This window comes from Oreochromis niloticus, linkage group LG19 (genome assembly GCF_001858045.2).
Source record: "Oreochromis niloticus isolate F11D_XX linkage group LG19, O_niloticus_UMD_NMBU, whole genome shotgun sequence".
In the NCBI taxonomy this organism is placed as follows: Eukaryota; Metazoa; Chordata; class Actinopteri; order Cichliformes; family Cichlidae; genus Oreochromis; species Oreochromis niloticus.
The window spans coordinates 22,022,204-22,050,023 of NC_031983.2; the positions used below are offsets into that span (position 1 = coordinate 22,022,204).

Genomic DNA, 27,820 nt, shown 5'->3' on the forward strand with positions numbered 1-27,820 from the left:
AATAGTGGTACTGTGTAAGATGTAAATAAAAAACAAAACGTAAAAATGAACAAATCTCATAAACCCATTTTATTCACAATAGAACGGAGAAAACAAATCGAGTCAAATCAAATCAAAATGTAACAACTCAACAAAAATGTTGGCTATTTTCAATTTGATCGCAGCAACAAGTCTCAAAAAACTTTGGACAGGGTCATGTTTACATCTGTGTAGCATCCCTTCTTCATTTAACAACACTTCATAAATGTCTGGTAACTGAGGAGACCAGTTGTTGTTTTCCAGTTTTTCCTCAGTCTTTTTAAATGAGCTTTGGCAAGGAAAAGACGACGGGATTTCTGGATCATGTTCACATACGACTTCTTCTTTACTTGAGTTTTGCTGATTAGTTGCCACTTCTTTTTAGTACCACTAACTTTTCCAGCCTTTTGTTGCTGCTGTCCAAACTTTTTTGAGACACAATGCTGCCATTTAACACAAAATAAGCTAATATTTGTCATGAAATTGTAGAATGCCTCAGTTTCAACATCTGATATGGTTTGATTTATTGTAAATAAAAGGCGGTTTATTAGATTTGCAGTGCAAAATATTGCATTCTGTTTTTATTTATGTGGCAGAAAATGGAACTGAGAAAAAAAGCCCTGGAAATGTACAGTAAAATTTTTTGTAAATGTACTTTTCACTACTATGTTGTATAAAATTCAGCAAGAGACACAATGTTCATATAATGATTTTTAATTATTTGCATTTTATTAACACGTAAAAAAAAAGGTTTAACTTAAACACTGCTACAACTTTCAAAACATTCATATTCATTCATATACTCACAAAGAAAACAATCAAAACAAAAAATATATTTTAGGCACTAATGTACAGAAATGTTATGGAACCAGTAGCTCTGATACTGCTACACATTCTCTGAGTATTTAAATTAAATCTTCTTCACCTGCTGAAACGTGTTTTTAACATGAATCAGCACTGTGTTCTTATTGCATCTATCCAGTCCATTTTCTCCTGGTGAGTTGGCGCCTGGATGAAGTAATGTGTGTCTGTCTGAGTTATAATTTTAAACAAGTTGCCTTGAACGTTGCCTTTAACACCTGAATGGGAAGAGAAAATAAAGTTGGTGAAGTGCATCTGCATGGATATATCAAACCTGCTTTCAATGGAGAGACTGGCAAATAAAACAGACAAAAGCTTAAAATGCTTTTTTATTTCACTGAGCTTTTTGATCTTAAATAATATAAAAGATAAGATAAATTTTATTAGGAGAACACGTCTGTAATTGGATTACAACTTAGCATTGATATACAGATAGTGGCTAGTAGGAGCATGTTAGCACACTCACGTTTTTAGTCTTCAACTCAAAAAATGACAAAAACTTAAACATAGTCTTATTTAAACTGCACTTCTGATAGTTGTTGGTCCTATTTTGTAATCGTTTGACAAAACTAAACTAGATATTAGAGGGTAACTCACCTGAGGGAACGCCGTTATCCTCTAAAGATGACACAAGGCACCCTCGCAGTGAGAAACCACCAACAGGGCTGATGTCATCCTGCCAAATGACATAAGACAGGAAGTAGATCAGACTGAGTCACTCATGCAGAAGAATTATTGCTAATTATGAGTAGTTACATAGTTTCCAACACATGAAAACAAAACAGTTTGGGCAGTTCAGTTTCTCTTATCAAACATATTAGAATTTTATATCTTTCATTGTTTAGCTGGTTTTAATTTTCTATCAGGTATTTTTCTCATTAGCATTGACTTTGCACTCACCTTGGTCGGATCATAATAGTGAAGGAAAGCAGGTTCTGATCGCAAAACAAACAGTCTGACTTTCCAGTTCTTTCTTCTGTGCCCCTGCGTTTAAAGATGAATAAAGTTTGACTAATTCGTTCAAACACAGTCCAAACAAATGACCACCTTTAAGTCAAAGTACATGCATATGGTGCAATGCTCATTTTTGAGCTGCTACGACAGTGTTAATAACATTAGTGAATGGTTGATATATTTAGTTTGTTCAGCATATTCTGTGCCCTCTTTCTTAGGAATTATTTAAATGGTCCAGTCACCCAGCAGTGTTTTCACAACCTGACAACTCAGAGTTGTTATTAATGGCTATTAAGTGACCAATAAAGTCACATCAAATTATTTATTAACTATTAAAACTACTATTCATAATTTAGTTTTCTTGTATAAAATTCATAAATATTATTATTTATAGCATCTTAACACATCTTCAATACAGTATTTTTACCTGTTTAAGCAGATATCCTCTTTTTATCACCTTCCCACTTAGCTCCACTGCAGACAGCGATGTCTCTGCTTTCACACTGCCTCTCTTCTTTAAGCTGTCAGGCTGTAATAAATCACAAAACATGTTCTAAACCAAGAAAACGCCAAGTTTTCGTTTACTCTCTCAGATCAATTTGATTCATTAAATAACATTAATAAGCCACACTCAGTGTTTAGAGCCTGCATTATCCAGTGCTACATACAAAGCTGTATAGAGCAGTGGAGTCATCCATGAATTGCTCGCCGAGGCCGGCAGTGCGAAGTGCCTCCACACTCTTCTGACCAACAGTTCGCAGGAAACCCTCCTCCAACAGGGCTGAGGCCAGCGTCACAGCCTCCACACGGGTAAGAACCAGCTGCATGAACACCAGCCAGTCCACCACCGCTGAACCTGTGGGAGGATCACACATGATAGCACATCCATAGTATAAGATCAAAACAGCTTTGCAATTAGTATGAGGCTGAAAAACATTGCAGAAGGTCAAAGGTGCAGCTTGTTTCAAATGCTCACCTGAGAAGCAGTTACTGTAAGTGCTGCCCTGCTCCACATGGTTGCTCAGCTTGATGCCACTGTGCACGTCATACATTGAGTCCAACACCTTGCTTTTAGAAAGAAGACAAAACAAGATTGAGACATTTGGAACAAAATATACTAAATAAACTCAATTAGGAGACAGTGAAAACTCGTTTTTACCTCAGGTTGATGTTGTTCAACTGGGATTCAGCGGGGTCTGGCTGGTCTGTCTTGGACTTGCCATTGGTCGTTTGCAGATTGTTGACTGCAGCAGTGATATCAGCTGCCCACTCATCTCTCTCCTCCCTGGAACAAGCCTCCAAATAGTGATCCACCCCATGTTTTGTCTGGAGCTTCATCACCAACTGTTACAACAACAAAAAGACAGATGTTTGCTTTAATTGGTGCCAAAAAAGAAAAGAAAAAGAAACGAAAACAAACTGTTCTCGGCAGAGGATGGAGATCAGGTCCAGGCAAAAAAGAAACCTGGGGCAATAAATTCTCTCTCTGAGTGTGGCATAAGCCTCACCTGGAGAAACACACCTTCACAGTGGCTTCTAGCTATAAAGAAATGAACAAAGGACTGACTAGAAAATTAAAGAAACAGTACTGGGAACTATGATATAAAAAGTACAATATTATATAAATGAACATTAAACTCTTTGTGCATACCAGAGTAGAAAATCGCTCTGCTCTATCTGCACTTAAAGCAGACTTAAATTTACTAAATAACTTCCATGTTTTTAATAGTTCTTATGGTAATTTTATTATTACATTAAAGTTTCCAACTTTATATGATCAATCCACATACATATTATGTCAGAAAGCATATTTTCTAAATCTTTAAATGAAATGTTGCCTTAAAATCTATGTTTATTTTACCTGTTTTGTAATCTTTTGAATTTTTTGCAACTCACTCTCATTTTATTTGTAGAACCCAGTCTACAGTAACCTACCGGCCGATTTTCATACTCCAGGAAAGGACATGTTATCACACAGTCCTTCAGCAGGATTTTCCCTCGCTGGCATGAGTCCTTTTTACCTCCTTCATATTTGTAATACAACAACTTGTCTGGGGTCAACACAAACCAGCGTGCCTTCCAGTTGTGTACAACATGACCCTGTGAAGAGATGATCCAAAGTTGGAGTTAAAGTTATTATCATGTCTTATGTGACAGAGAGCAACTCAGTGAAATCTGTCTTACCCTTTTCACCAGAAATCCTTCTCGAAGAATATTGACTTGCTTGTCTGTATCCATGCTCCTCACTGTGATCTTGACAACTGAGCATTGCCTGTACACGTAAGCTCAGGCTTTCAATGCAGACGGTAAATGTGTCACCCGGTCTACACCCACATTCACACCCACACACTGAGCTTGCTAAACACAGTGTGAATAATCACATATTCTGCAATTTCTACTCATTACCACATGAGGGTACTCTGACTCACTTAGAAACTAAAAGACGATGTTTTCTAATGACTGTAGTGCAAATGGCATCCACAGATTTCGTTTTCCATCAGTTATAGTATGTGAAAAATTCAGATTTAAGACATGTGACTGTAGGGAACATCCTCCTGACAGACCAGAGAATTTTATCTTATTATGATTTAAAAAACACCAGCTGGTGGTCCACCACAGCCCCTCTCCTCTGCCGCAGCTGCGCCCAGTAGGAGTAGAGTTTCATTCAAGTCTCTTTCAGATATTTATTACTGCACAGAGCACATCTACCCAGTTAATGAGACTCCAAGAAACAAGCATTTTTACTCAGACCCCTGCTTTTACAACCATCTGTGGCACTGTCTGCTTCATTTTCCTTTCCTGATTCCTGGTTCTAAGAAAACTGATAGCTTTTGTGGAGCTTTGGAATACATACATTCAAATAAAAATATAGTTTGTGTTTATTTATTTAGACTTAGATGTATTATGGCTGTTGTAGTTCTCTAATGAATCAAAATGCTATATATACACACAATATAATAGACATGAAATACCAGTCACTTTTTAAAAATGATTTATTTAATATTGTATTAATAAGTGAACAAAGTGACCTTTTCACATTAAACTGGTGAAGATGTTTTAGGAAAGATTTAAGCTAAATATAGACCTGGTTTTTTTTCCATTGTGACTACTCAAGCTTGTTCTAAACAAGTGGGGACTTTATGAACAGAACATTGGTTTTGAATTGTATTTGTTGTAATAATGCATTTTGTATTAAATGCATTGATATGCAATATTAAACATTTAGTTGAACTTCTGATCATTCTTTGAAAATGTTTTGTTATATTTTACAATTGAACTCAAGCAGTATGAAACCTGTAAAATGCAAACATTTATAACACTTACAGTATTTTAAAGGAATTAAAAGTTAAATATTCGCCATCCATTCACACCAATTGGCAATTTAGAATGACCATGCCTAACCCCATGCCTCTGGACTGAGGGAGGAAGCCAGAGTACCTGGAGAGAAGATGCAAACTCAACACAGAAAGACCCTGGTGTGGTGGAATTGAGCTCAGAAACTTCTTCCTGCGAGGCAACAGTGCTAACTACCATGCTACCACCATGCCACCACATAAACTCAAAGGACTAATAAAAAACTGCCCTAGATCTCTTCTGGCTTGGATAAAGCTTTTTGTAACCCTTCCAGCTGCTCACTTTAGGATTCACCATCATCTTCCTCCATCTTTTACTATCCCTGTCATTCATCTCTGTCACGTTGACTCTCTGCATCTCCTCCTTCACCCCATCCATGAATCTCCTCTGTGCTTTTCCTCCTGCCTGGCAGCAACATATTCAACATCTTTGTCCCGTGTATTCACTATCCACTAACCATCTCAGCCTTGACTCGCTAAATTTGTTATCAAAATGCTCAACCTGAGCTGTCCCTCTGATGTTCTCATGTCTAACCTTGTCCATAAACTCCAGCTCCCTTCTTTTTGTCAGTGCAGCCATCTCCACCCACCCCGTCCTGCTTTAACTATCTTCTGTACCTCTCTTATGCACTGCATGCAAGTTATCCCCAGGTGTTAAATCACCAACCTTCACTACCTTGTATCTTCACAATATTTATTAGAATCATAATCAGAATACTTTATTGATCCCTAGGGGAAATTGTTTAAATTAAAAAATAAATAAATTATTATTTATATTATAAATATTTATAAAAAAAAATTTAATTACAAGATTTTTGTAATACAATAAAAAAACTAATAAAAAAATAACGTAAATTACGTAATCTACTGTCTTTCTTGCTCAAATCGGTCAGTAGAAGAAGACTGATACCAGAAATCATGATCCTTGCCTACAGATTTTGCACATTCTTATCACATCCATAGTGCGTGTCCAGGGCTTTTATTATGAAAGGTACGGGCAGGAAATATGTTCTTTTATCGACGAACCGTCATGTTTCCGGTATAGATGCAGGCTCTAGCATCCAGATGTGTTGTTGACACTGTGTGATGGCTCCAGGTGAGTCTTTTAAAGATGTTGGATTAGCTGACTACTAATTACCTAGTTGGTGCATGTGTTGTTAATAAAAATCACACCATATGCTTCCTAATAATTACGTCGGGCAGCATTGACCGGTTGTGCTATGCTAATATATAATCAGCTACACGAAATTTGCTGCGAAGGGAGGCGACTTCAGCAGAGATGCAGCTCGGAGAAGCACAACTTTGGTTGAAGTATAATTCTTTTATTGTGAAAAAGATCACGTTTCTATCTAAAACAAATTGAGAAAAACAACAAGGATGAATCCAAAGTTTAAGATAAGTGTGCATAGCATTTGGAATGCCTTTCATATTTATCATAATGCTGATGAGTGTTTTCAGATTTGCCTCTAACACCAAAAACTCCAGTGCAGAAAGTGTTGCAGGGTTTTATATACAAAACTTGAAATTTCCCTCTAGTATAATTCTTGGAATTCAACATGAATCATTAATGGCTCTGCCACACTGGAGTAAGAATGGGCAATGGTGATTGCATTATTATTATTATTATTATTATTATTATTATTATTATTATTTTTAATTACATTCATGGTGGTCGACCAGTTTCGATTAGAAAGTGTTTGGTTTATTGTCTCAGACTATTTGCAATTCCTCCCAGAGAGATTAATGAAGGTCTGCCAATGAATTGCCATCTAATTTGTAACCACAGAAACATTAGCAACATGTTGCAATCAGTCTGAGTCACTCTGCAGTGAAGAGTACGACTCTGTGTGTGGAGGAATTTTATGAATTTCTGTGTCAGATCTATGACTTTCTGGCTTTACTCTTACAGATCATTATTGTGAATTTCTGTGTACACAGACTGCAACAGATTTGCAATTTATGCTTATTTATCACAGCTAATTTTCATATTTTCACAAACAGACTGACCTCATTAAATAGTAAACTGAGTCCGTCAAACTGTCTTTTTTATCAGGGCTGCAGTTATTGATTGAGTGATCAAGCAGATTATTCCATCAAATAAATGTGACATATTAAAATCAAAACAAGAAAACATTTTCTTAATTGCAAAAATAAATAACTAATAATATCAGTTATAGTTACGTCAGTATATCAGTAATTAAAAAAAAACAAAAACATAAGACATACATACAGCCTAAATTAAATAATAAATTAAAGTAGTGTTTACTCTGTCTTGTTGGAAGGCTTCCTTATATTATTAGGGGGCAAAATTTATAACATATGTTTTTCTGTTTAGATGTGCTAATAAATGAGCCTGTATGTGTCTGTAAACCTTTAAAGGGGCATGTAGTGGCTGCAGTGAAGAAAAGTGAGCATATTAACTTTCTCAGAACTGAGGTTTTCCCTGTGCAACGTTCTGATGGTGTACATGTTAATAATGAATATTAATAATAAGTTAGAGTCCAGCATCACAGCCCCAGGTCAGTAGCTCACAGTTTTACTGCAGCAGAAATGTTATATTTTGAAATAAAAATATGCTTTAATTAATATAATTCATTGATATTTTATATTATTATATTATATTTTGTAGGGGTGTCTTGGTTGACACGCCTCTGCAATGTTGCGTGGAGATCAGGGGGAGTACCCCTGGATTGGCAGACCAGGGTGGTGGTTACCATCTTTAAGAAACAGGACCGGAGGGCGTGTTCCAATTATAGGGGAATCACACTCCTCAGCCTCCCTGGGAAGGTCTATGCCAGGGTGCTGGAAAGGAGAGTCTGTCCATTAGTCGAACCTCAGATACAGGAAGAGCATTGCGGTTTTTGTCCTGGTCGTGGAACACTGGATCAGCTCTTTATCCTCTCAAGGATACTTGAGGGTGCATGGGAGTTTGCCCAACCAGTCTACATGTGTTTTGTGGACTACAACCGTTGCAAGAGCTTGGTTCGCATAGCCGGCAATAAGTCGGACTCGTTCCTGGTGGGTGATGGGCACCGCCAGGGCTGCCCTTTGTCACAGATTCTGTTCGTAATTTTTATGGACAGAATTTCTAGGTGCAGCCAAGCGGCAGAAGGTTTTCACTTGGGTGGTCTCAGAATATCATCTCTGCTTTTCGTGGACGATGTGGTTCTGTTGGCTTCATCGGGTGGCGGCCTCCAGCTCGCTTTGGAACGGTTCTTAGCCAATTGTGAAGCAGTGGGAATGAGAATCAGCACCTCCAAATCTGAGGCCATTGTCCTCAGCCGGAAAAGGGTGGAGTGCCCACTCTGGCTCAGGGATGAGTTCTTGCCCCAAGTGGAAGAGTTTCAGTGTCTCGGGGTCTTGTTCACGAGTGACGGGAGAAGGGAGCGGGAGACCAACAGACGGATTGGTGCTGCGGCTGCAGTGATGCGGACGCTGTACCGGTCTGTTGTGGTGAAGAGAGAGCTGAGTGTAAAAAGCGAAGCTCTCAATTTACTGGTCGATCTACGTCCCTACCCTCACCTATGGGTACGAGCTGTGGGTAGTGACCAAAAGCATGAGATCGCGGATACAAGCGGCAGAAATGGGCTTCCTCCGAAGGGTGGCTGCCCTCTCCCTTAGAGATAGGGTGAGAAGTTCGGCCATCCGGGAGGGGCTCAGAGTAGAGCCGCTACTCCTTCACATCGAAAGGAGCCAGTTGAGGTGGTTCGGGCATCTGACAAAGAAACATCCATCCGGTGTTCCCCCGGATGAGCTGGAGGAGGTGGCTGGGAAGAGGGAGGTCTGGGCTTCTCTGCGTGGGCTGCTGCCAGCCCCAGATAAGCGGAAGAAGATGGATGGATGGATGGATGGATGGATATTTTATATTAATCTAAATTGCAAAATAATGTTATGAAAGCCTTAAAATAAATATGTTAGCAGAATGTGATGCCCCCAGTTTAAACTCACCCCTGCTTGCTTCAGGTGTCACTGCGATAGAAAGTTAAATAAATCCTCTTTTTTTTAAAAAAGCAAACAAATAAATAAAACTTTCTTTTTTTTAAATTTTTTTACTTCTGCTGCATTACTGTATATTTCTTGTCATGTAAAACAAACAGCAGCTGTTGTAGTTTGTTGAACAGGTGGTTTAATTTAAGGTGGCAAATTACAGCATCAAGTCCACCTGAGCTCAGCGTCTCGTTAAAGGCTCCTCTCTTTGCACTGCACCATGTCTTTGTAGACTGTCTCTGGCTCCACGTTAAACTATGACAGGTTACTGCTGCTATTGTGTTATCAGTCTGGGGGGGCGACTTTGGCTTAATATTTTAATCTTTTTTATTCACACACATGCTCATAACTGTTTCTGTTGCAGGTTGATGTTTAGTTGTAAATGTGGATGAAATACTTAGATGGTGACAGCTGTGCGATGCAGAGTCATGGATTAAACAAAGCACGGAGCAAAGAATTTGCATTGAGAATTTTTTTGCAATCGAGCTATTTGAATGAGTTATGAATGGTTACAGACTCACATTTCATCGGCATTTTGCACCAAAATCTCTGTGAACATAGCACCTGATTGTGAGTGGTGACCTGAAGCAACCATTTCAAAGACAACAAGATCACAAGATCACTGCACACGCCACAGTAATTTTGGTGGCGACGCAGTCTCCAACCTCTGCTTCCCCTAATCTGACTGTAGTGTAACCAAGCTATAGTCAGTGTTCATGAAAATGTAACCGTGTCCACTAAAATGTTTATTAACTTCTTTAGCTCAGAACAGGGATTTTGGGGGAAGATCCAAAATGCAATATGTCTCTTCAACAGAAATCTGTGTATTGTTTGCTCTTAGTTCAGGTTATTTTTTTGATCATTTGGCAAGAAGAAGAAGAGTGCATATAATGTCATATAATGTAATGTAAATTAAACGCCAGTAACATCATAACATTTTGTTTCATATTGGCTCGGGGTGAATTTTTTATTTTTAGAGATCGAGTCCAGCCGTCTTTGTGCACTTTTCTTTAGTTGAGATGAAAATACAATTCTTTGAAATTAAATTGTTTATTACTTATGAACTAAGGAAATATATAAAAGGCAGCCAGTACAGCCCATATATTTACTACTGTGTGTGAGAGTGCAGGCCAGAGAGAGCTAGATGGCAGCAAATGAAAGGCAACAACTACATTGTGTTCATTCTTAGGTTAATACGCCTGTATGTCACAACATACCAAACAGCAAGTTCATTTTTAGCAATAATACTACTGCTATTTTAGTTTGAATATTAGGGTAATCATATTATTGAGAAAGCTTCTGGCAACTCACAGAATTAACTGTAACACGTAATTTCCTTCTTCAGTGCGACACTGAATCCACCTTAATCCACCATGTAAGTGAGCAGGATTACTATTGCATCAAAACACCATCAGTAGGGTAAAACTAACCTGTGTCACAACAGGCCTGTGCTAATCTTATAATTCACTGGTGGAAAACCTTAAGTGGTCAAGTTGCCTTGAAATCATAGTTAGTAAGGAAACATTGTTACGTTATTGGTGGATTTCATTTTAGTATTTTAATAGTTTTTTGTTTTATTGGTTTCTACAAGCAATTTTGTTTAATTTGATCAAATTAAACTCCTTAGCATAAAGTAATAACACCAGCATGATTACAAAGTTGTCATTGTTCATTATGAGTGTGTGTGTTTCAGTGTTTCCTGCAGATGTCCAGCAGCTGTTGGTGATAAAAGAAGAGCTTCCCTATGAATGCAGCCCTAATCTGGACCATCATGACTCAGAGCTTCTTCACATAAAGGAGGAACAGGAGGAACTCTGGAAAAGTCAAGAAGGAGAACGGCTCAGTGGGCTGGAGGAGAATAACTCTGGGTTTGCATTCACTGCTGTTCACGTAAAGAGTGAAGATGATGATGAGAAACCTCAGTTCTCAATGCTTCATCAAAGCCAAACTGAAAACAGCAGAGAGACAGAGCCTCCAGCTAGCAGCTCAGCTGAACAGATAAAAACAGAAATCAGTGAAGAAGACTGTGGACCATCAGAACCAGAACCACATGCAAACTGTCATTTACAATCTAATACTGATGGAGAGACTTCAGAGTCTTCTGAGACGGAAGTCAGTGAGGATGATGATTGGCAGGAACCTTTGTCAGATTTTGGACCAGAAACTGATGACAGCGACAGCGGGTTAAACAAGAGCAGAGCACCTGTGTCAAGTGTAAATAAGGATGTGGGATTTAAGATTGCAAAACAGTCTTTAAGTTGCTCTGAGTGTGGTAAACAGTTTGTCTGCAAGCAGTCTCTTCGGAAGCATGTGACATGTCACTCAGAAAAAAGGTCTTCCAACTGTTTGGTTAATGAGAAGCATTGTAGAGTGGATCAAAACTGTGATTCTCATGTGACAGTCGACACAGGAGAGAAATCAGTTAGCTGTGACGATTGTGGTAAAAGATTTAATCAAATGAGAGATCTTAGAATACACACGCGAGTCCACACAGGAGAAAAACCGTTTGATTGCAGTGAGTGTGGCAAAAGATTTAGATATCAAGGAAGTTTGTATGTACACATGAGACTCCATGGTGGAGAGAAACCATTTTCTTGTAATAAATGCGGTAAAAGGTTTAACCTCAAGACAAATCTTAACAGACACTTAAGATCCCACACTGAAGAGAAACCGTTTAGCTGTCACATTTGTGGACAAAGATTTAACTATAAAAGAAATCTTAACATGCACATAAGAGTGCACACAGGAGAGAAACCTTTTAGTTGTGACGATTGTGGACAAAAATTTAACCAAAACAGAGATCTTAGGAGACACATGAGAGTTCACACAGAAGAGAAACCGTATGTCTGTGGCGATTGTGGTAAAAAATTTAGTTATCAATGTAATCTGAAGAGACACATGGCACTTCACAAAGGAGAGAAACATTTTGTTTGTGGTGTTTGTGGCAACAGCTTTAACAGAGAGGGGAATCTAAAGATACACATGAGAGTCCACACAGGAGAGAAACCATTTGGCTGTGACACTTGTGGTAAAAGGTTTAACCAAAAGATACATCTCGAGACGCACATCAGAGTTCACACAGGCGAGAAACCTTTTGACTGCGAGTTTTGTGGCAAAAGATTTAGACACCAGTGTAATCTAAAGATACACATGAAAGGTCACACAGAATAGTTAAGTAATAGATACAAATTGAATTTCAGCTGTTCCCTTATTCGCAAGGGGTTGCCACAGTTTTTACACATACCCTTGCTTACACAATCCAGAAAAATATTCACATTGCTTCAGTTGTTCCACATTTTTTTCATGTTACAGTTTTATTTCAAAATGTATTACATTTATTTTTCACCTCAAAATTCTACAAACAATCTTAACCCCAAGATCACAAAGTAAAAAAGCTTGCTTGAAATTCTTGCAAATTTATTTAAAATCAAAAAGCAAAATATAAAATGTACAAAAATATTCACACCCTGTGCCATGACAATCAAAACTAAGCTCAGGCAGCTGAGAAATAAGGGTAAAAGGCTTTAGTCAAGGAGGTGACCAAGACCCCAATGGTCACTCTGACAGAGCTCTGGCATTGTTCTGTAGAGAGAGAAGAAACTTCCAGAAGGACAACCATTTCTGCAGTACAGTGGTCCTTCGCTATAATGCGGTTGACCTTTCGCGGCCTCGCTGTTTCGCGGATTTTTTTTGTGTGCAATTTTGCATGCTTTCTTTTTTCAGTGCATTGTGTTCTGCATCCTGATCAGCTGTAGACCATTGTCAGTCAATCTCCTCCATGCCGTGTCTGCTGTACAATACAGAATGCATTCAGCTTATCAAATTTACATAAATCTTCGATCACTAGCAGTGTCACTCTGAAGTGCTGTACTGTATGTTTGTAAGTTTTCACCTCAACAAACACAACAATGTCGATGAAATGTTTTGCACTGTCAAAGGCACTTGCGATAGCACCTAAAAGGTAGACGAAGATGCTAACCATTGCACAAAAAGTTGGACTTCTGGATATGCTAAAGGACGGTAGAAGTTACCGTATTTTTCAGACCATAAGGCACACCGGATTATAAGGCACATTAAGCAAGTCAGATAAGTCAAACTTTACTCAACTCATTCTTCTTGCTTCCTCTACTTCCGTACCATTGATTAATTAATGTTGAATTCTCTTGCAGCTGCTCTATTCCCATGTTCTGGACCTGAAAACAAGGTTTGATCTTTGGTTTCATTCTATAATACTGGACTTATTTTTCTACGAAGGTTTGAACTTTGTTTAAACAAGAGAGAAAATTGTGTAAATGTTCATGCCTGTCTGAGAAAAGTGTATAAAGTGTGTAGTGAGGGGGTTTACAGCCTTAAAATATCTATAATAATTGTAAAAAAACAAAAAACAACTGGCTACTTTGTGGATTTCACCTATCGCGGGTTATTTTTAGAACGTAACTCCCAGGATAAACGAGAGACCACTGTACTCCACCAATCAGGCCTTTAAAGTAGTGACCAGTCAGAAGCCACTCCTCAATAAAAAGCAAATGACTGTCCACTTGGAGTTTGTCAAAAACCACTTGAAGGACTCTCAGACCATGAAAACAAAATTCTCTAGTTTGATGGAACAAAGATTGAACTCTAGCCTGAAGGTCATCTCTGGAGGAAACCCGCCACCACTCATCAACTGGCCCATACCATCCCTACATTAAAGCTGGCAGTGGGAGCAACATCATGATGAGGTGGTGTTTTCAGCAGCAGGAACTGAGACTAGTCATGGTCAAGGGAAATATGAATGCAGCAATGTTTAGAGATACCTTGAACTGGAGTGAAGACTGATCTTCCAACTGGACAGCAATCCAAAAAAACTTGAGGCTGTAATTGTGTGTAATTGTTTGTAATTGTGCTTCAACAAAGTATTGAAGAAAGGCTGAGAATACTTATGTACATCTTATGGATTTTATTTTTAATTTGCAAGAATTTTGAGCAAGCGTTTTTCACTTTGCCATTATCTGGGGTTGAAAAATGAGGTTGTAACATAACAACAAGGAGCAAGGAAACCACTGTGAATACTTTTCAGGTGCTCTGTGTGTCTCTTCCCAGGATCAGATCTGAAAACCACTACACTATGGACACATTCATAAATTATATGAATAATAGATTAATATATATGAAGCCATTTGGGTCTGTAGCATATTTTGAGAAACTCCTTCAACATTTTTAACCCTATGCTTTTATGTGTGTGTGACACCAGATTATTAAAGCAACTTCAGATGATAACATTCTCTCCGATCTGTCTAGGATTGAGGGTCTAGAGGGTATCAATACTTTTTGTAACAGCCTTTCATCTTAATGGAATGATTTTGAGTATCTTTCAGTCATAATTTCTAGGTATTTTGTTGTTTGTAGCAGATAAATAACTCATATGTATATACAGCATGTCACTATTTTGTACATTTTAGAGACATTTTGCTTGAATTGGGTTGTATTAATTTTTCATTTTACATGACGTAAAGTTAGATTTTGATAATAAAAGGAGAGATGTGGTAGTAGGTGAAGTGTCAGTAATGAGATCAGTGGCGATGTTACACTGAACAGTAAATAATGTGTTAGTTTTAAACCACAGTGTTGCCATTTTAACGTGTCCTCTGTAAGAGTATTTTTTTGTTGCTGAATTTGAAATATGTATTTTTAAAGTTAATATTTGTATATTATGTTTTGAGAGTCAACATTGAAATTGCACACCAGCAAGCTGCATGTGCATCACCTGGGAGACCTGCTCTTCTCAGATTGGTTATCATGTCCTTTAAGATTAAGGCAGAGGCAAATGAGGTGATGAGTGTAAAAAATAGTCAGTGCTCCAAATCCTTTAAAATATTTATATTTCACTGTGAGATAAACAATTTATATTGAAATATAGAAAATCTGGTATTTTCCCCAGGGTGCAGGGTGATTACTAAAAATCCAGTTTACTCCCAGTTAGCCTATACTGGAGTTTTTTTGGATTTATGTTGATACTTACAGATATTACTCACCACATTTTGGAGTGAAATAATGCGCTCTTTACCTCACTACACTCACCCGACAGCTGGGATATTAGGAAAAAGTTATGGCACATTACTATTACTCATTTATTTCTCATACCTAACACCTGTTTATATTATTCATATAATAAGGTATGAATGATGAAATAATATTCATTAATTATTCATATGGTAGAGTTATATGAATATATATGGTGTATGTTCTTTTTGTTTGCGTCAGCAAAGGTATCTTTCTTTAGTGTTAGTGTTGGTTCTGTGGGTGTGCATTTGCACATGTGTTTTGTTAAATCTTTGATTAAAATGACAACATGTCTTTAATACATGTTGAGGAAATCTGCTCATTATAGTTTCTCAGTTTAAAACATTTTAGGTGTGAAGTCATTTAATATAACTTAATATTTATTACAGTTTTCATAATTGAAGAAATTTGTTTTTCATTTTTTTCATTATTTTTTTAACAACATAAATAAACAGCTCTGTTTGTACTTCATGCTGGATGACGTTCAATTTATAGTTATTTCACAGGAATAGTTGTGATCATTTTTTTTTTTTAAATCGCAGCAATATCTGTAAATTGCTTTAACAAACTGCTTCTTCGTGAGAGTGTCGCTTTGGTAAGCAATCAGTCTGGTACTCTATTACTTCTGCTTAAGTACGAACATGAAACTGCAGAGGCAAAGCTTTAACCCTTTTGCTCTAGCCTGTATCTTCAGATAATGGATAACACATCCAGATTGTTTAAAATACAGATAATTTAATAGTCACCTATTTCAAGCTTGCATTTTGACCCAATTCATCTCTTTTGCTTCACACAGACTGTTTTTTATGTATGCAGTAAAAACCTACTTAAATGTAACTGGTCGAGAGAATTACAAGTTAACTACAGGAAAGCTTATGGTACAAAAAGTGATGGCATTTTCCCTTAGATTGCATTTTTACTTCAGTCCCTCTTTGCTTTACACACACTGTTTTCCTGTTCATTGTACAGAAGGCGATGGTCTTTGCCATACAGATTCACTGATACAGTTTAAGGATAGTAAAGAATGTATCTAGGGCTTTTATTATGAAAAATAAACCGGAAGTAGGTGCATTATTGCGCAGGGGAAGAAGAAGTGGTGTTTCCGGTGCGGGTGGCGCATCATCAGGCAGGAGCATCCAGAGGTAGAGTAGAAGGTGTATAATGGCTGCGGGTGAGTGTTTTGAACTTGTTGAACTAATTAGCGGTGATCTGTGAGGTCAGCGGGTTTTTTGTGAATGAAAATCTCCGCATATGGCTCCAAACAGTGCGCAGCTTGTCACGTTTGCATCAGTCTGAGCAAGCGTCCCCCTAACATGTAGTCAGCTACATGAACTGCTACCTTCCAATAGAAGGAGAGAAGGAGCTGAGGGAGGCAGCTAAGCGACACACGGACATTAAGCATGGTCGTTTGGGAGTAGTGAAGGCAGACACTCGTCTGATAGATACAACCCCATTTCCAGGTTGGGACCATGTGTAAAATGTAAATAAAGACTGAATGCAGTGGTTTGCAAATCTCATAAACCCATATTTAATTCACAATAGAACATAGAAAGCATACCACATCTATAAACTGGGAAAATGTACCGTTTTAAGAAAAGAAATGAGGTTTTGAATTTGACGTTGGGACAGGGTCATGGGCACGAGAGCATAGGAACAGGATGAGCAACCAACTTTGACTGAGGGGCATTTGGCTCAAGTAAATTTACTATTTTCCAAAAGTTGAATCTGTTCATCTGGACGTAGCGTTTTGTGGGAGAAACGTTTCGTCACTCATCCAAGTGACTTCTTCATTGACTTCAAATTTACTATTCCATTTTTTACAGAAAGATAAAAAAGTAAAGGTGCTTGCTCCACACACGGCCTGCATAATTACAGCTATGCATGTACACTCAGAGAGCTGTAGCCACAGTTATAAAAGTGCATACATGTCTTTGATTGCAGAGGCAAAGAAGGAGACAAACAAAAGAGACATTATCTGTGGGTGCAGAAGCAGATCACCGAACTCACCACACACCAGAACAGCTGACTACGAGCAAAAAGTATCTTCAAAACATTAACATTTGATTTGCAGAATTTTAGACTGATACTTTAAAACTAGCTGCACGAGCTGATGTGTGCCCTCGTTTTTTTGTCTCAAAGAGACGTCTTCATAAAGTCTGACCTGCACGGGTCCAACAGCTCAGTGTCCCCCTCGCTCATGCTCATTAGCATTATTGCTGTACAAGCACTGAACCACTGTTAACCAAATAAATAATCTAAGCTCGCACTGCACTAACTTATTGGCGATATGAGTGTTTAAGGTTTGAATTAGTAGATTTTAGCTAAGGTTAGTAGTAGTAGTGGGTGTAATATTCAGTAATAGGAAATGCTGGGGTGAGAATGAATTTGGAGCATTGTAAAGGTGAATGATACCAGTAGCTGTACATATCAGAGGAGGAGCTGTGTGGCTATTGTTGAGTTGTGTATTTCACTCAGAATTGTTGAACTGGGAGAATGTAAACAAGGCATTTGTTTACCCTTCAGCCGTAAAAGCCTGATAGGGTATTGTTGCCACCCCACCTGGTTGATGGACGATGTGGACACCCAGGTTTGTGCATGTGATAAATCGCGAAACGAGGTGATGTATTGTTTTGAAATTCGTAACGTAGGCACATAAACTGAAAGTCTCAGAGGACCTTAACCTTAAGGTCAAGGTGAGAAGTCAACTTTTCTGAAAATGACCCATGATTTTCAAATTTATAACATAGATTCATCTGCTATGAGGCTGAGGGGCAGCACTGCTGGCTGGATGGGAATGTAATTTTCAATTAGCTTGTTAGTTTAGATTAAGTTAGATTATATTTAATAGCGCTGTGTATCCACAGTCATCTCTGATCTCACTGACATGGAGTATTAATACCAGTGATAAGTTATCCGATTATAGAGTTTTTGTTCTTAATTATGAGTGTGTGTGTTTCAGTCTTCCCTGTAGATGTCCAGCAGCTACTGGTGATAAAAGAAGAGGTTTCCCATGAATGTGAATGGAGCCCCAGTGTGAACCATCCTGACTCAGAGCTGTGGAAAAATCAAGAGCGAGTTCACTGTAATGGGCTGGAGGAGGATATCAAGAGGTTTCCATTTACTGTTGTTCATGTGAAGAGTGAAGATGAAGAAGAGAAGCCTCAGTCCTTAAAGGTTCATCAAAACCAAAATAAAGACAAGAGAGAGACAGAGACTCAAGCGAGCAACTCCTCTGAACAGAGGAAAATAGAAGTTAATAAAGAAGACTGTAGACCTACAGTTTGGGACAGACATCCAAATAATAATTTACAAACAAATACTGATGGCGAGGCACCAGAATCTTCTGAGACTGAAGTCAGTGAGGATGGCTGGCAGGAACCTTTGTCAGATTGTGGACCAGAAACTGATGACAGCGACAGAGGGTTGAACAACGGCAGAACACCTGAGTCAGGTGTAAATAATGCAAAACACCCTTTAAGCTGCTCATTGTGTGGTGAACAGTTTGTCTGCGAGCAGTCTCTTCAGAAACACGTGACATGTCATTCAGAAAAAAGGTCTTCCAGCTGTTTGGTGAATGAGAGAAGTTCTAGAGTGGAGCAAAGTGTTGATTCTCAGATGAAGCGATTTGGATGTGATGATTGTGGTAAACGATTTAACCAAAAGAAAGATCTTAGAGTACACATGAGAGTCCACACTGGAGAAAGACCATTCTGTTGTGCAGATTGTGGCAAAAGATTTAGATATCAAGGAAGTCTGAATGTACACATGAGGCTCCATGCTGGAGAGAAACCCTATGCTTGTGATAAATGCGGTAAAAGATTTAGCCTAAAGACAAATCTTAACAGACACATAAGAGTCCACACTGGAGAGAAACCATTTAGCTGTGACATTTGTGGGCAAAGATTTAACTATCAAAGAAATCTTAACATGCACATAAGAGTGCACACAGGAGAGAAACCTTTTAGTTGCGACGATTGTGGGCAAAAATTTAACCAAAAGATCGAACTTAGGAGACACATGAGAGTTCACACAGAAGAGAAACCGTATGTCTGTGGCGATTGTGGTAAAACGTTTAGTTACCAGTGTAATCTGAAGACACACATGGCACTCCACAAAGGAGAGAAACAGTTTGTTTGTGGTGTTTGTGGTAACATATTTAACCAAGAGGGAAATCTAAAGATACACATGAGAGTCCACACAGGAGAGAAACCATTTGGTTGCGATTTCTGTGGTAAAAGATTTAATCAAAAGATACATCTTGAGACGCACATCAGAGTTCACACAGGGGAGAAACCTTATCACTGTGGATTTTGTGGCAAAAGATTTAGACACCAGTGTAATCTAAAGATACACACCAAACTCCACAAAGAATAAATAAGTATTGAGAGTCTCAACGGGATTTCTTCCCCTAACTAGGAGTAGTGATGCCCACCAAAATAATCTCTGCAAACACAGTGATGTGCAACAGTGTTCTTATCAGTACTGTTTTTATTTTTGACAAAGCTAGCCACAGTTTCTATTTTTCAAGGGTGGAAAATGTTTCTCATTTTGTTGCCAAAATTCAAAAATGTGTTTGTTTGATTGTTTTTCCTTGACATAACTGTTCTTTTCTTATTCATTAATTTTTCTCTGCTGGTCCATAGAAGTTTCTCCAATTCTCGTCTTTACATAGCAATAAACTGTCCTTGAGAGTTCAGTCAGACTTGTGCCACATATCAAACACACGGTTACCACTATAAGATATCCTTTTCATACTATATATTGTCTTCATCATTCTGGTAAGTGATAGCAGTCTGTCAGTCAGACATGACAAACTTTAACACTAATAAAGGCATCATTAATATAAATACTGGTGTTAATAATTTCAGAGTCTCAGCTGAATGTTCACTACTTAGAATAGTTTTCATTTGCTCATTTCTTAACTTACTTATTTGCTTTATCACACAAGATCACTGAAACCCAGATTTCCAAATGAATAAGCACCAGAAATCTTAACACCAGTTATCGGCCTTCACATGTATTTTCTAACATGATGGAAAATTCAGATGACGTTGCATTGCAAGTACCTTAAACCACTGACCAATGTAAGGATGGCCTCTGGTATTTTTAAAACTGTTAACAGATTTGCCTAACACCTGAAAAGTCTGAGTCAAGCCTGGGAGGAGACGCAAATCCCAAAGAGGGTTGTGTCATGCAGGACATCTGGTGTAAAAATCATGTAAAATTCAGTAGGACTGCAAAACTTCTTTATGATAAGCATATTGTGTATTTGTGGTAGCATATTTTTTTATTTTTATTGATTGATTTCTACTCATTTCCAATAGTATATTTAGCTCATTCAGCCAAAGGACCTGTGAGCTTATCGTTACTCATTAGTCCCCCTATAGAAATGGTCAAACTTGCACATAATGGTCTTTGGGCTTTACCTTACAATGTAAAGCGTCTCAAGATAGCATAATTTCCTTAGGGATTATTAAAGTATTCTGATTCTGATTGTGAAGATCAAGGTTACGTTTGTCACTTAACAGGCAATAATCTGAATTGTGAGAAAACTGAGCTGCTGGGTTATTGACATTATGGTCTTGTTTTTGGTAAATTAAAAATATGTATATAGAGTATATTCCACTTTGACTTTTATTTAGTAAATTTATGAGATATTTTACTTGAATTAACCGTCACTAATTTGCACAAAGATAACTACTTTGGCTTTTTTAATTGTGTTCTTTTACCGTGCTGTAAATAATGTTTAAACCTGGATTATAACAGCACCATTAGGTATGAACAGTGAGATTGATGGTGATGTTAAATTAAACAGTGGTTTTTGTGTTGGTTATTTGTGAGGTGTTATCATTTTTGTTATGTACAATAGTGACAATGTTTTTGTTTTTGATTTGTTAATGAATTAAAAATTTAAAGTCAAGCCAAGTTTATTTATATCACTCATTATATCACAACAGACATCAACCAAAGTGCAGCACAACAATCGGTAAAACAATTAGAAAGACTGATTTACATAACATTGGGAGGAAAGGCTAAAGAGAAATGGTGAGTCCTTAGTTGAGGTTTGTAAGCTGTTATTGAAGCAGGAAGTCTGACCTGGAAGGGGAGATTATGCCAGAGTTTCAGAGTTACGTGTTTATACCCCAGTCTGATAGATACTGGCACTTGTGTATGAGCCGATGCAAACATTTACAAGTGAACAAAGGAATTTTATAGGGAACTAAACTACACAGGTAGCTAGTGTAACGATGCCAAGGCTGGTGAAATATGTTCATGTTTTTCTTTACCAGTCAGATAAGGCATCTGGTGTAAAAGATCTCCCAAATCAAACATGTGGAGCTACCCACTTTGGCAATAAGGGAACAGCCAAAAGTAGCTGCTTCAAATTTTAAGACCACAAATTTTTACCAGACAGATGTGTAGCATCGTCTAGAATTAATTCTTGGCGTCTAGCATTACTATTGCATTAAAATCCACTGATAAAATCCTATGATTTGTGCAGACAGACACTTCTAGTCTGTCCAACTCATACATTCTGAAACTGCACGAATATGTTACATTTTTAGACCAAGACATTTCAGACTGTCTAAAGTTTTGCATAAACATCGCTGTGGATTCAATTCTGGAACATTTTGTGATGTAAGAAACCACAATATAAATTTAGACTAATACCCACTGTTCTATTGATTGTTAAAATACAGATAAATTAACCTGAATGTTTCTCTAAACAAAACTGCATTGAATTTAATTTTGATCTCAATAAAGACAGTTTTGCCGCTCATGATCCAGCAGTGCGTGTATCTAGGACTTTTATTTTGACAAAACAGAGATCGGAAGTTGTTGAATTATTGCACAGGGGAAGGACGTGAGATATTTCCGGTACTGGCGGTGTATCCAGAGGTAGAGTTGAAGCTGTCTAATGGCTGCGGGTGAGTGTTTTGATCAAAAAATTAATACCGAACTCTGAAGCCAGCGGATTTTCTGTGAATGAAAGTCTCCGTATGTGAATCCACACAGTGCGCAGCTTGTCACGTGTGCATCATGTCAGACAATCTGCGCTAGCTTCCCCCCTAATATTTAACCAGCTTCATGAGAAATGCTGCTTTCAAAAGGAGGAGAGAGCTGATGGAGGCAGCTAAGAAAACGCTGCAGTCAGACAACCAGCAAGTGTTGATGTCTTGTAGTTTATTATTAATTTAATGAGACTATAAGCATGATCACCACTGTTAAAATCAGTCTGTATAGCCTTATCTAACAAATCAAACTTGTGCAGCCAAATCTTGTTTTGTTAAAATAATTCCTCCCTGAAAATAGAACAATTTTGACTAATAATTAAATGCAGAGTGTTGTAAAGGGCACATGGTGAGTGAAAAAATGTGAGATAAGAAGTGCTTCATGAGAATCAGCCCTGCCTGTTGCAGCATTCCCAACGGTGAGGATTTAAGCTGAATCCTAAAGGTAGAGATCACTTCCTTCTCTTGTATCCAAACTGGGAGCTGGTTTGACAGAAGAGGGGCCTGAAAGCTGAAGGCTCTGCTTCTCATTCTACTTTTAAAAAACCTGGGATCTACAAGTAAGCCTGCCGTCTGAGAGCAAAGAGCTCTGTTGGGATGATACGGTACTATGAGGTAATTAAGGTAAGATGGGGCCTGATTATTCAAGACCTTGTATGTGAGAAGCAGGATTTTAAATTTGATTCTGAATTTAACAGGGAGCCAATAAAGAGAAGCCAATATAGGAGAAATAAGCTCTCTCTCAGTACTCTGACTGCAGCATTGTGGATCAAATGAAGACTTTTCATGCAGTTTTTAGGACATCTTGATAATAATAAATTACAGACACAATAAATACATGAACTAGTTTTTCAGCGTCACTCTAAAACAGGATGTTTCTAACTTTCGAGATATGGGACTAATGAAAAAAAAAACACTAGTTTAATATGCAAATTGAGCTAGCTGCCATTGTTCATTATGAGTGTGTGTGTTTCAGTGTTTCCTGCAGATGTCCAGCAGCTTTTGGTGATAAAAGAAGAGGTTCCCCATGAATGCAGTCTCAGTCTGGACCATCATGACTCAGAGCTTCTTCACATAAAGGAGGAACGGGAGGAACTCTGGAAAAGTCAAGAGGGAGAACAACTCAGTGGGCTGGAGGACAATATCTCTGGGTTCCCATTCACTGCTGTTCATGTGAAGAGTGAAGATGATGATGAGAAACCTCAGTTCTCAACGCTTCATCAAAGCCAAGCTGAAAACAGCAGAGAGACAGAGCCTCCAGCTCGCAGCTCAGCTGAACAGATAAAAATAGGAAATTATTCTTCACCAGATCCAGTCAGACACCCCCATCCAGATACTCCTTTACAATCCAGTACTGAAGGAGAGGCCTCAGAGTCTGAAAAGACTGAAGTCAGTGAGGACGATGATTGGCAGGAACCTTTGTCAGATTGTGGACCTGAAACTGACGCAAGCGACAGCCGGCTGAATGACAGCACAATAACTGAGTCAGGTGTAAATAATGATGTGGGATGTAACGGTGCAAAAAAGTCTTTAAGCTGCTCTGAGAGTGGAGAACAGTTTGTCTGCAAGCAGTCTCTTCAGAAACACGTGGCATGTCATTCAGAAAAAAGGTCTTCCAACTGTTTGGTTAATGAGAAAATTTGTAGAGTGGAGCAAAGTGTCGATTCTCAGGTGAAACGATTTGGATGTGACGATTGTGGTAAACGATTTAACCAAAAGAAAGACCTTAGAATACACATGAGAGTCCACACAGGAGAGAGACCATTTGGTTGTACTGAGTGTGGTAAAAGATTTAGATATCAAGGAAATCTGAAGATGCACACAAAAGTTCACGCAGATGAAAAACCATTCGGGTGTGATGATTGTGGACAAAGGTTTAGCCGAAAGACAAATCTTACCAGACACATGAGAGTCCACACGGGGGAGAAACCATTTGGCTGTGATGAATGTGGACAAAGATTTAACCATAAGGCAAACCTTAAACTACACATAAGAGTGCACACAGGGGAGAAGCCCTTTAGTTGTGAAGACTGTGGACAGAGGTTTTACCACAAGACTGATCTTAAGAGACACATGAGAATTCACACAGAGGAGAAACCGTATGTCTGTGATCACTGTGGTAAACTGTTCAGATATCGATGTAATCTGAGGAGGCACATGTCAGTTCACTCAGGAGAGAAACGGTTTGTTTGCGGCGTTTGTGGTAACATATTTAACCGAGAGGGAAATCTAAAGATACACATGAGGGTCCACACGGGAGAGAAACCATTTAGCTGTTACGTTTGTGGTAACACGTTCAACCGGGAGGGAAATCTAAAGATACACATGAGAGTCCACACTGGAGAAAAACCATTTGACTGTGATTTTTGTGGTAAAAGTTACAGACATCAGTACAGTTTTAAAACACACATGAAAGTCCACATAGTATAGAAACTGCACTGTTGCACTTCATTAAAACAACACATTTCCTAATATATTTATAATATTCTATTTAAAATATTTTATTCTTTTTTTTTTTTTTAAATAACAATTGATCAGTGTACTTTGATCTGTGTCACAGATACAACCCAAGAGTACGAGGGCTGCATGTTAGTTAGCATGAAAGGTAGAGGCACTGACAGTCAAAGATGGTGTGGATTTAAAGAAGAAATGTTTTTAAGGTGCTTTTTTACTGTTTTGTGTACAATGTGCACATTCAACACCTGCTCAACAACTTAAAATGTACAGTATTATGCCCATGTCCAGAACTTCTTTACACTTCTTTTACTTGTCTTAGGTATCCCACAATAATTTCATAATGCATCTTGAGATACACACTGCTGTGGTGTCCATAAACGTGGAGTCTATGTGTTTTATATGCGTTGCCAGCAACAAAAGAAAAAGAATGCTGGGACTTCTTCCCCTCCTGTGTCTTTGTTATGCTCATTCTGTCTGTAAACATAGTAGCTCAAAAAGTTTTGGATGAATTCTGATAAAGACTTTGTAGGGGTGTGGAGTCATGTTAACAATCCATTAAAATTTGGTTTACATTCACTGAGGTCTTCAAGGCCAACTTAATAATTTATTGCTTGAAAATTAGTAAAAGTCTTAAAACTTAGAATATGATCCTTAGAAGTGTGGTATGTGTATTGGCAGCATATAGCAAGTATCATATAGCAAGTATCATCATCAAGTAAAAAATGTCTTTTATCTTTAAAACAGTTCTTAAAATTCGACTCCCTTTGTTTGTATTGGAAGCATTTAGGAAATGATACGGGTATATGGGGATTCTAAATCTCACATTATAGTTTGCATCCCAATATCATGTCATATTTGACCGCTGATCTCAGTTTTACATTTCATGTCTGCCTTTCTGTCAGGTTTACCCCAGAATGTGTTATTTGTACAAACAAAATCTCCTTCCAGGAATTTGCTGACATCTGTGAATCTTTATAATCAGGCAATAATTATTATTGTCTCACTGAGAAAAGTAAATTCAAATAAAAAAAAAAACAACATAAATGCAAAGTGGTGAATCAACAATACTGAACACAATCACAATAGCTGTGGGCTGCATCAATGCAATGTGGAGTTGCATTCCCATGGAGGTGCACGTGAGGTTACTGCATAGATTACCTTGTAGGTTTTCAGAGCATTTGTGGTTAAAACATACCTAATGTCACGGTGAGCTGAGTGGCAGGCAGTGGTTGGACTCAGGCGCAGGACTCAGAGACGGAATATTTAACTTAAAGGTGGCAGTTTTTATTCACTGGCAGAAAACAAACTTAGAAACACAATACATGAACACGAGAAACAAAACCAAAATTCAAACTAGGAAGGATGATCTAAACTGGGAGTTCATGACGTGGCATGACATAACCTGACAAAACACGACAACTGAGGAACACACAACTAACGCAGAGGACGCAACAATGGGCCGGGAAAAACACAGGGCTTAAATACATACTGGTGTAATCAGGGAATGGGAGACAGGAGGGAAACACAGCTGGGATAATGCACTCATGATGAGACACGGGGAGGCAGAACTGAAATCATACACATGGGACAAGGACTACCAAAGTAAAACAGGAAACTGAGACAAAGCACCAAGATGCAGACTAGACACTAATCCAAGGACTAAAGATGTAACCTAAGCAGAAAACCATAAGTCATAATAATAATCAGAACTATCAGTTCACCAATAAACACAAAGCACTGGGTCCGTGACACCCATGGCAATATTAACACAGAAGTGTAAATCCAATGAGCGGCTTTATTCAAAAGCCAGACTTCGCAGCACGGTGCAGTGCATGGATGTGATCGATTGCTCCAGCAGAGGAAGAACGCACCTGAAAAATGCTTTCAGTAAGAAATGCATCAAACAGCTGACACCAAGGTGGATTTCATTTATTATATTGTGTGTATCTGAGCTTACGTCTAGCAAATAAATCATTTTTACTGATGGCAGTAAACAAAAAAAGCTGCCCAACAAAGTTAAAACTGCACCAGCAAGAGAAAAATGAGAGCTCAGAGAGTTGATTTTCAAATAGGACTGAATGTCAAGATTGTGTTGTAAAAATTCAGTGGACTAGTTAACTCTTTAATTGTATATTTTTGGGAAATAAACCTAAAAATTTAGACAGCAAAGTTCCTCCAGATTCCACTAAGTATCCAGGTAGGGCATGTCCCCTGGACCCCTACGTGTCCCCTTCTGGACCAACTGGTACAACTTTTACTGCCTTTTCAGGCTTTTTGGGGAGGATCACTCTCTTATACCTAACCTGCTATTCAGTGATAATTTAAAGACTAACAAAAGACCAGAATTAGAGCACAAATTTCTTGGACAGCCTGTACATGGAATGAAATATTCTCATAATTCAATTAACATGATCTAAAGAGCACAAACACAATGGAGAGCTTTAGTTAATGACTCCCAGTTAGTGGAGGTGAAGTCTAGCAGACGCCGATTGGCTACAGCTGCTGGAAAGCTTCATGAAAAGCACCAGGATTTTAGAGGGCCTCTGCTCTTTGCTTCCACACGCCTATAAACTTTCTGCTGTGTCTCCCAGGTGAGAAAACCTGCACAGTTAAGCATGCATTCATGACAAAATGGGAATGTGCTGTGGACTCGAGATGGCAGCCAGCCAAAGGAATCTGTTAAGCACACAGAAGACACAATAACAGCAAATCCTGCTTTTTCAGACACAAGCGCCTTACTTAAGTCAGACTCAAACATACTTATCTAAGATAAAAGCCGAGTGTAAAGCCTGTTAACAGATAAGAAATGTCCGTCTGAATTTCCTTCTGTGTACCATTAACCATAAATCAAACATTATTTTCCATAAAATGACAATGTGTTTTGGCACGCCAGGATGTGAGACGCTCTGACGCAGGTCAGCCCACGTGGTGCACCTAGTTGCCCTGGTCACGCACACTTAAGCACAAACACTCACTGTTTTCTCGGTTCACAGACTCTTTGTTCGTTGGGTGTGTGTTTGCGTGACCACAGCTGGTTACACAGAACACATCGCTGGTCAAGCTCATGCTTTCTGAAACAGAGAAAGGAGTTCCCTTTGGGATGATAAATGGCACCAATTCACATGTCAAAAATCC

General features: G+C 38.4%; 4 protein-coding genes across 5 annotated transcripts; 3 read left to right on the forward strand and 1 right to left on the reverse strand.

Moving 5' to 3' along the window:
• Positions 1 to 104: 104 nt before the first annotated feature.
• Positions 105 to 26,131, reverse strand: plek2 (pleckstrin 2). Of its 2 annotated transcripts, XM_019349134.2 has the most exons (10): positions 25,881 to 26,131; positions 4,018 to 4,105; positions 3,769 to 3,933; positions 2,993 to 3,177; positions 2,810 to 2,901; positions 2,502 to 2,689; positions 2,261 to 2,362; positions 1,780 to 1,863; positions 1,477 to 1,555; positions 105 to 1,097 (listed from the first exon to the last, which is right to left on the reverse strand). In XM_019349134.2, the coding sequence occupies exons 2-10, from the start codon at positions 4,069 to 4,071 to the stop codon at positions 970 to 972; spliced, it is 1,077 nt and encodes a 358-aa protein (XP_019204679.1). In that variant the 5' UTR covers positions 4,072 to 4,105; positions 25,881 to 26,131; the 3' UTR covers positions 105 to 969. The 2 variants fall into 2 exon arrangements, with proteins under 2 accessions (XP_019204679.1, XP_003445472.1); XM_003445424.5 differs by lacking the exon at positions 25,881 to 26,131 and having other exon boundaries at positions 106 to 1,097; positions 4,018 to 5,784.
• LOC100710048 (zinc finger protein 501) lies at positions 6,181 to 13,057 on the forward strand. Its single transcript, XM_005477455.3, has 2 exons — positions 6,181 to 6,282; positions 10,867 to 13,057. The coding sequence occupies exons 1-2, from the start codon at positions 6,273 to 6,275 to the stop codon at positions 12,342 to 12,344; spliced, it is 1,488 nt and encodes a 495-aa protein (XP_005477512.1). The 5' UTR covers positions 6,181 to 6,272; the 3' UTR covers positions 12,345 to 13,057.
• On the forward strand, positions 16,295 to 21,135 carry LOC102079942 (oocyte zinc finger protein XlCOF20). The gene is made up of 2 exons (XM_005477457.4): positions 16,295 to 16,386; positions 18,175 to 21,135. Exons 1-2 carry the CDS (start codon positions 16,377 to 16,379, stop codon positions 19,587 to 19,589), a joined length of 1,425 nt encoding a protein of 474 aa, XP_005477514.1. The 5' UTR covers positions 16,295 to 16,376; the 3' UTR covers positions 19,590 to 21,135.
• Positions 22,037 to 25,699, forward strand: LOC102079854 (zinc finger protein OZF-like). The gene is made up of 2 exons (XM_005477456.4): positions 22,037 to 22,144; positions 23,205 to 25,699. The coding sequence occupies exons 1-2, from the start codon at positions 22,135 to 22,137 to the stop codon at positions 24,656 to 24,658; spliced, it is 1,464 nt and encodes a 487-aa protein (XP_005477513.1). The 5' UTR covers positions 22,037 to 22,134; the 3' UTR covers positions 24,659 to 25,699.
• Positions 26,132 to 27,820: the final 1,689 nt, after the last annotated feature.

Bases quoted from the DNA above. Each gene is read 5' to 3' on its own strand.
- plek2 (XM_019349134.2), bottom strand. From the start codon at position 4,071: ATGGATACAGACAAGCAAGTCAATATTCTTCGAGAAGGATTTCTGGTG. The intron at 2,690-2,809 runs GTGAGCATTTGA...ATCCTCCCACAG, and splicing joins TTACAGTAACTGCTTCTCAG to GTTCAGCGGTGGTGGACTGG. The intron at 1,864-2,260 runs GTAAAAATACTG...CTTTAAACGCAG, and splicing joins GAGGATATCTGCTTAAACAG to GGGCACAGAAGAAAGAACTG.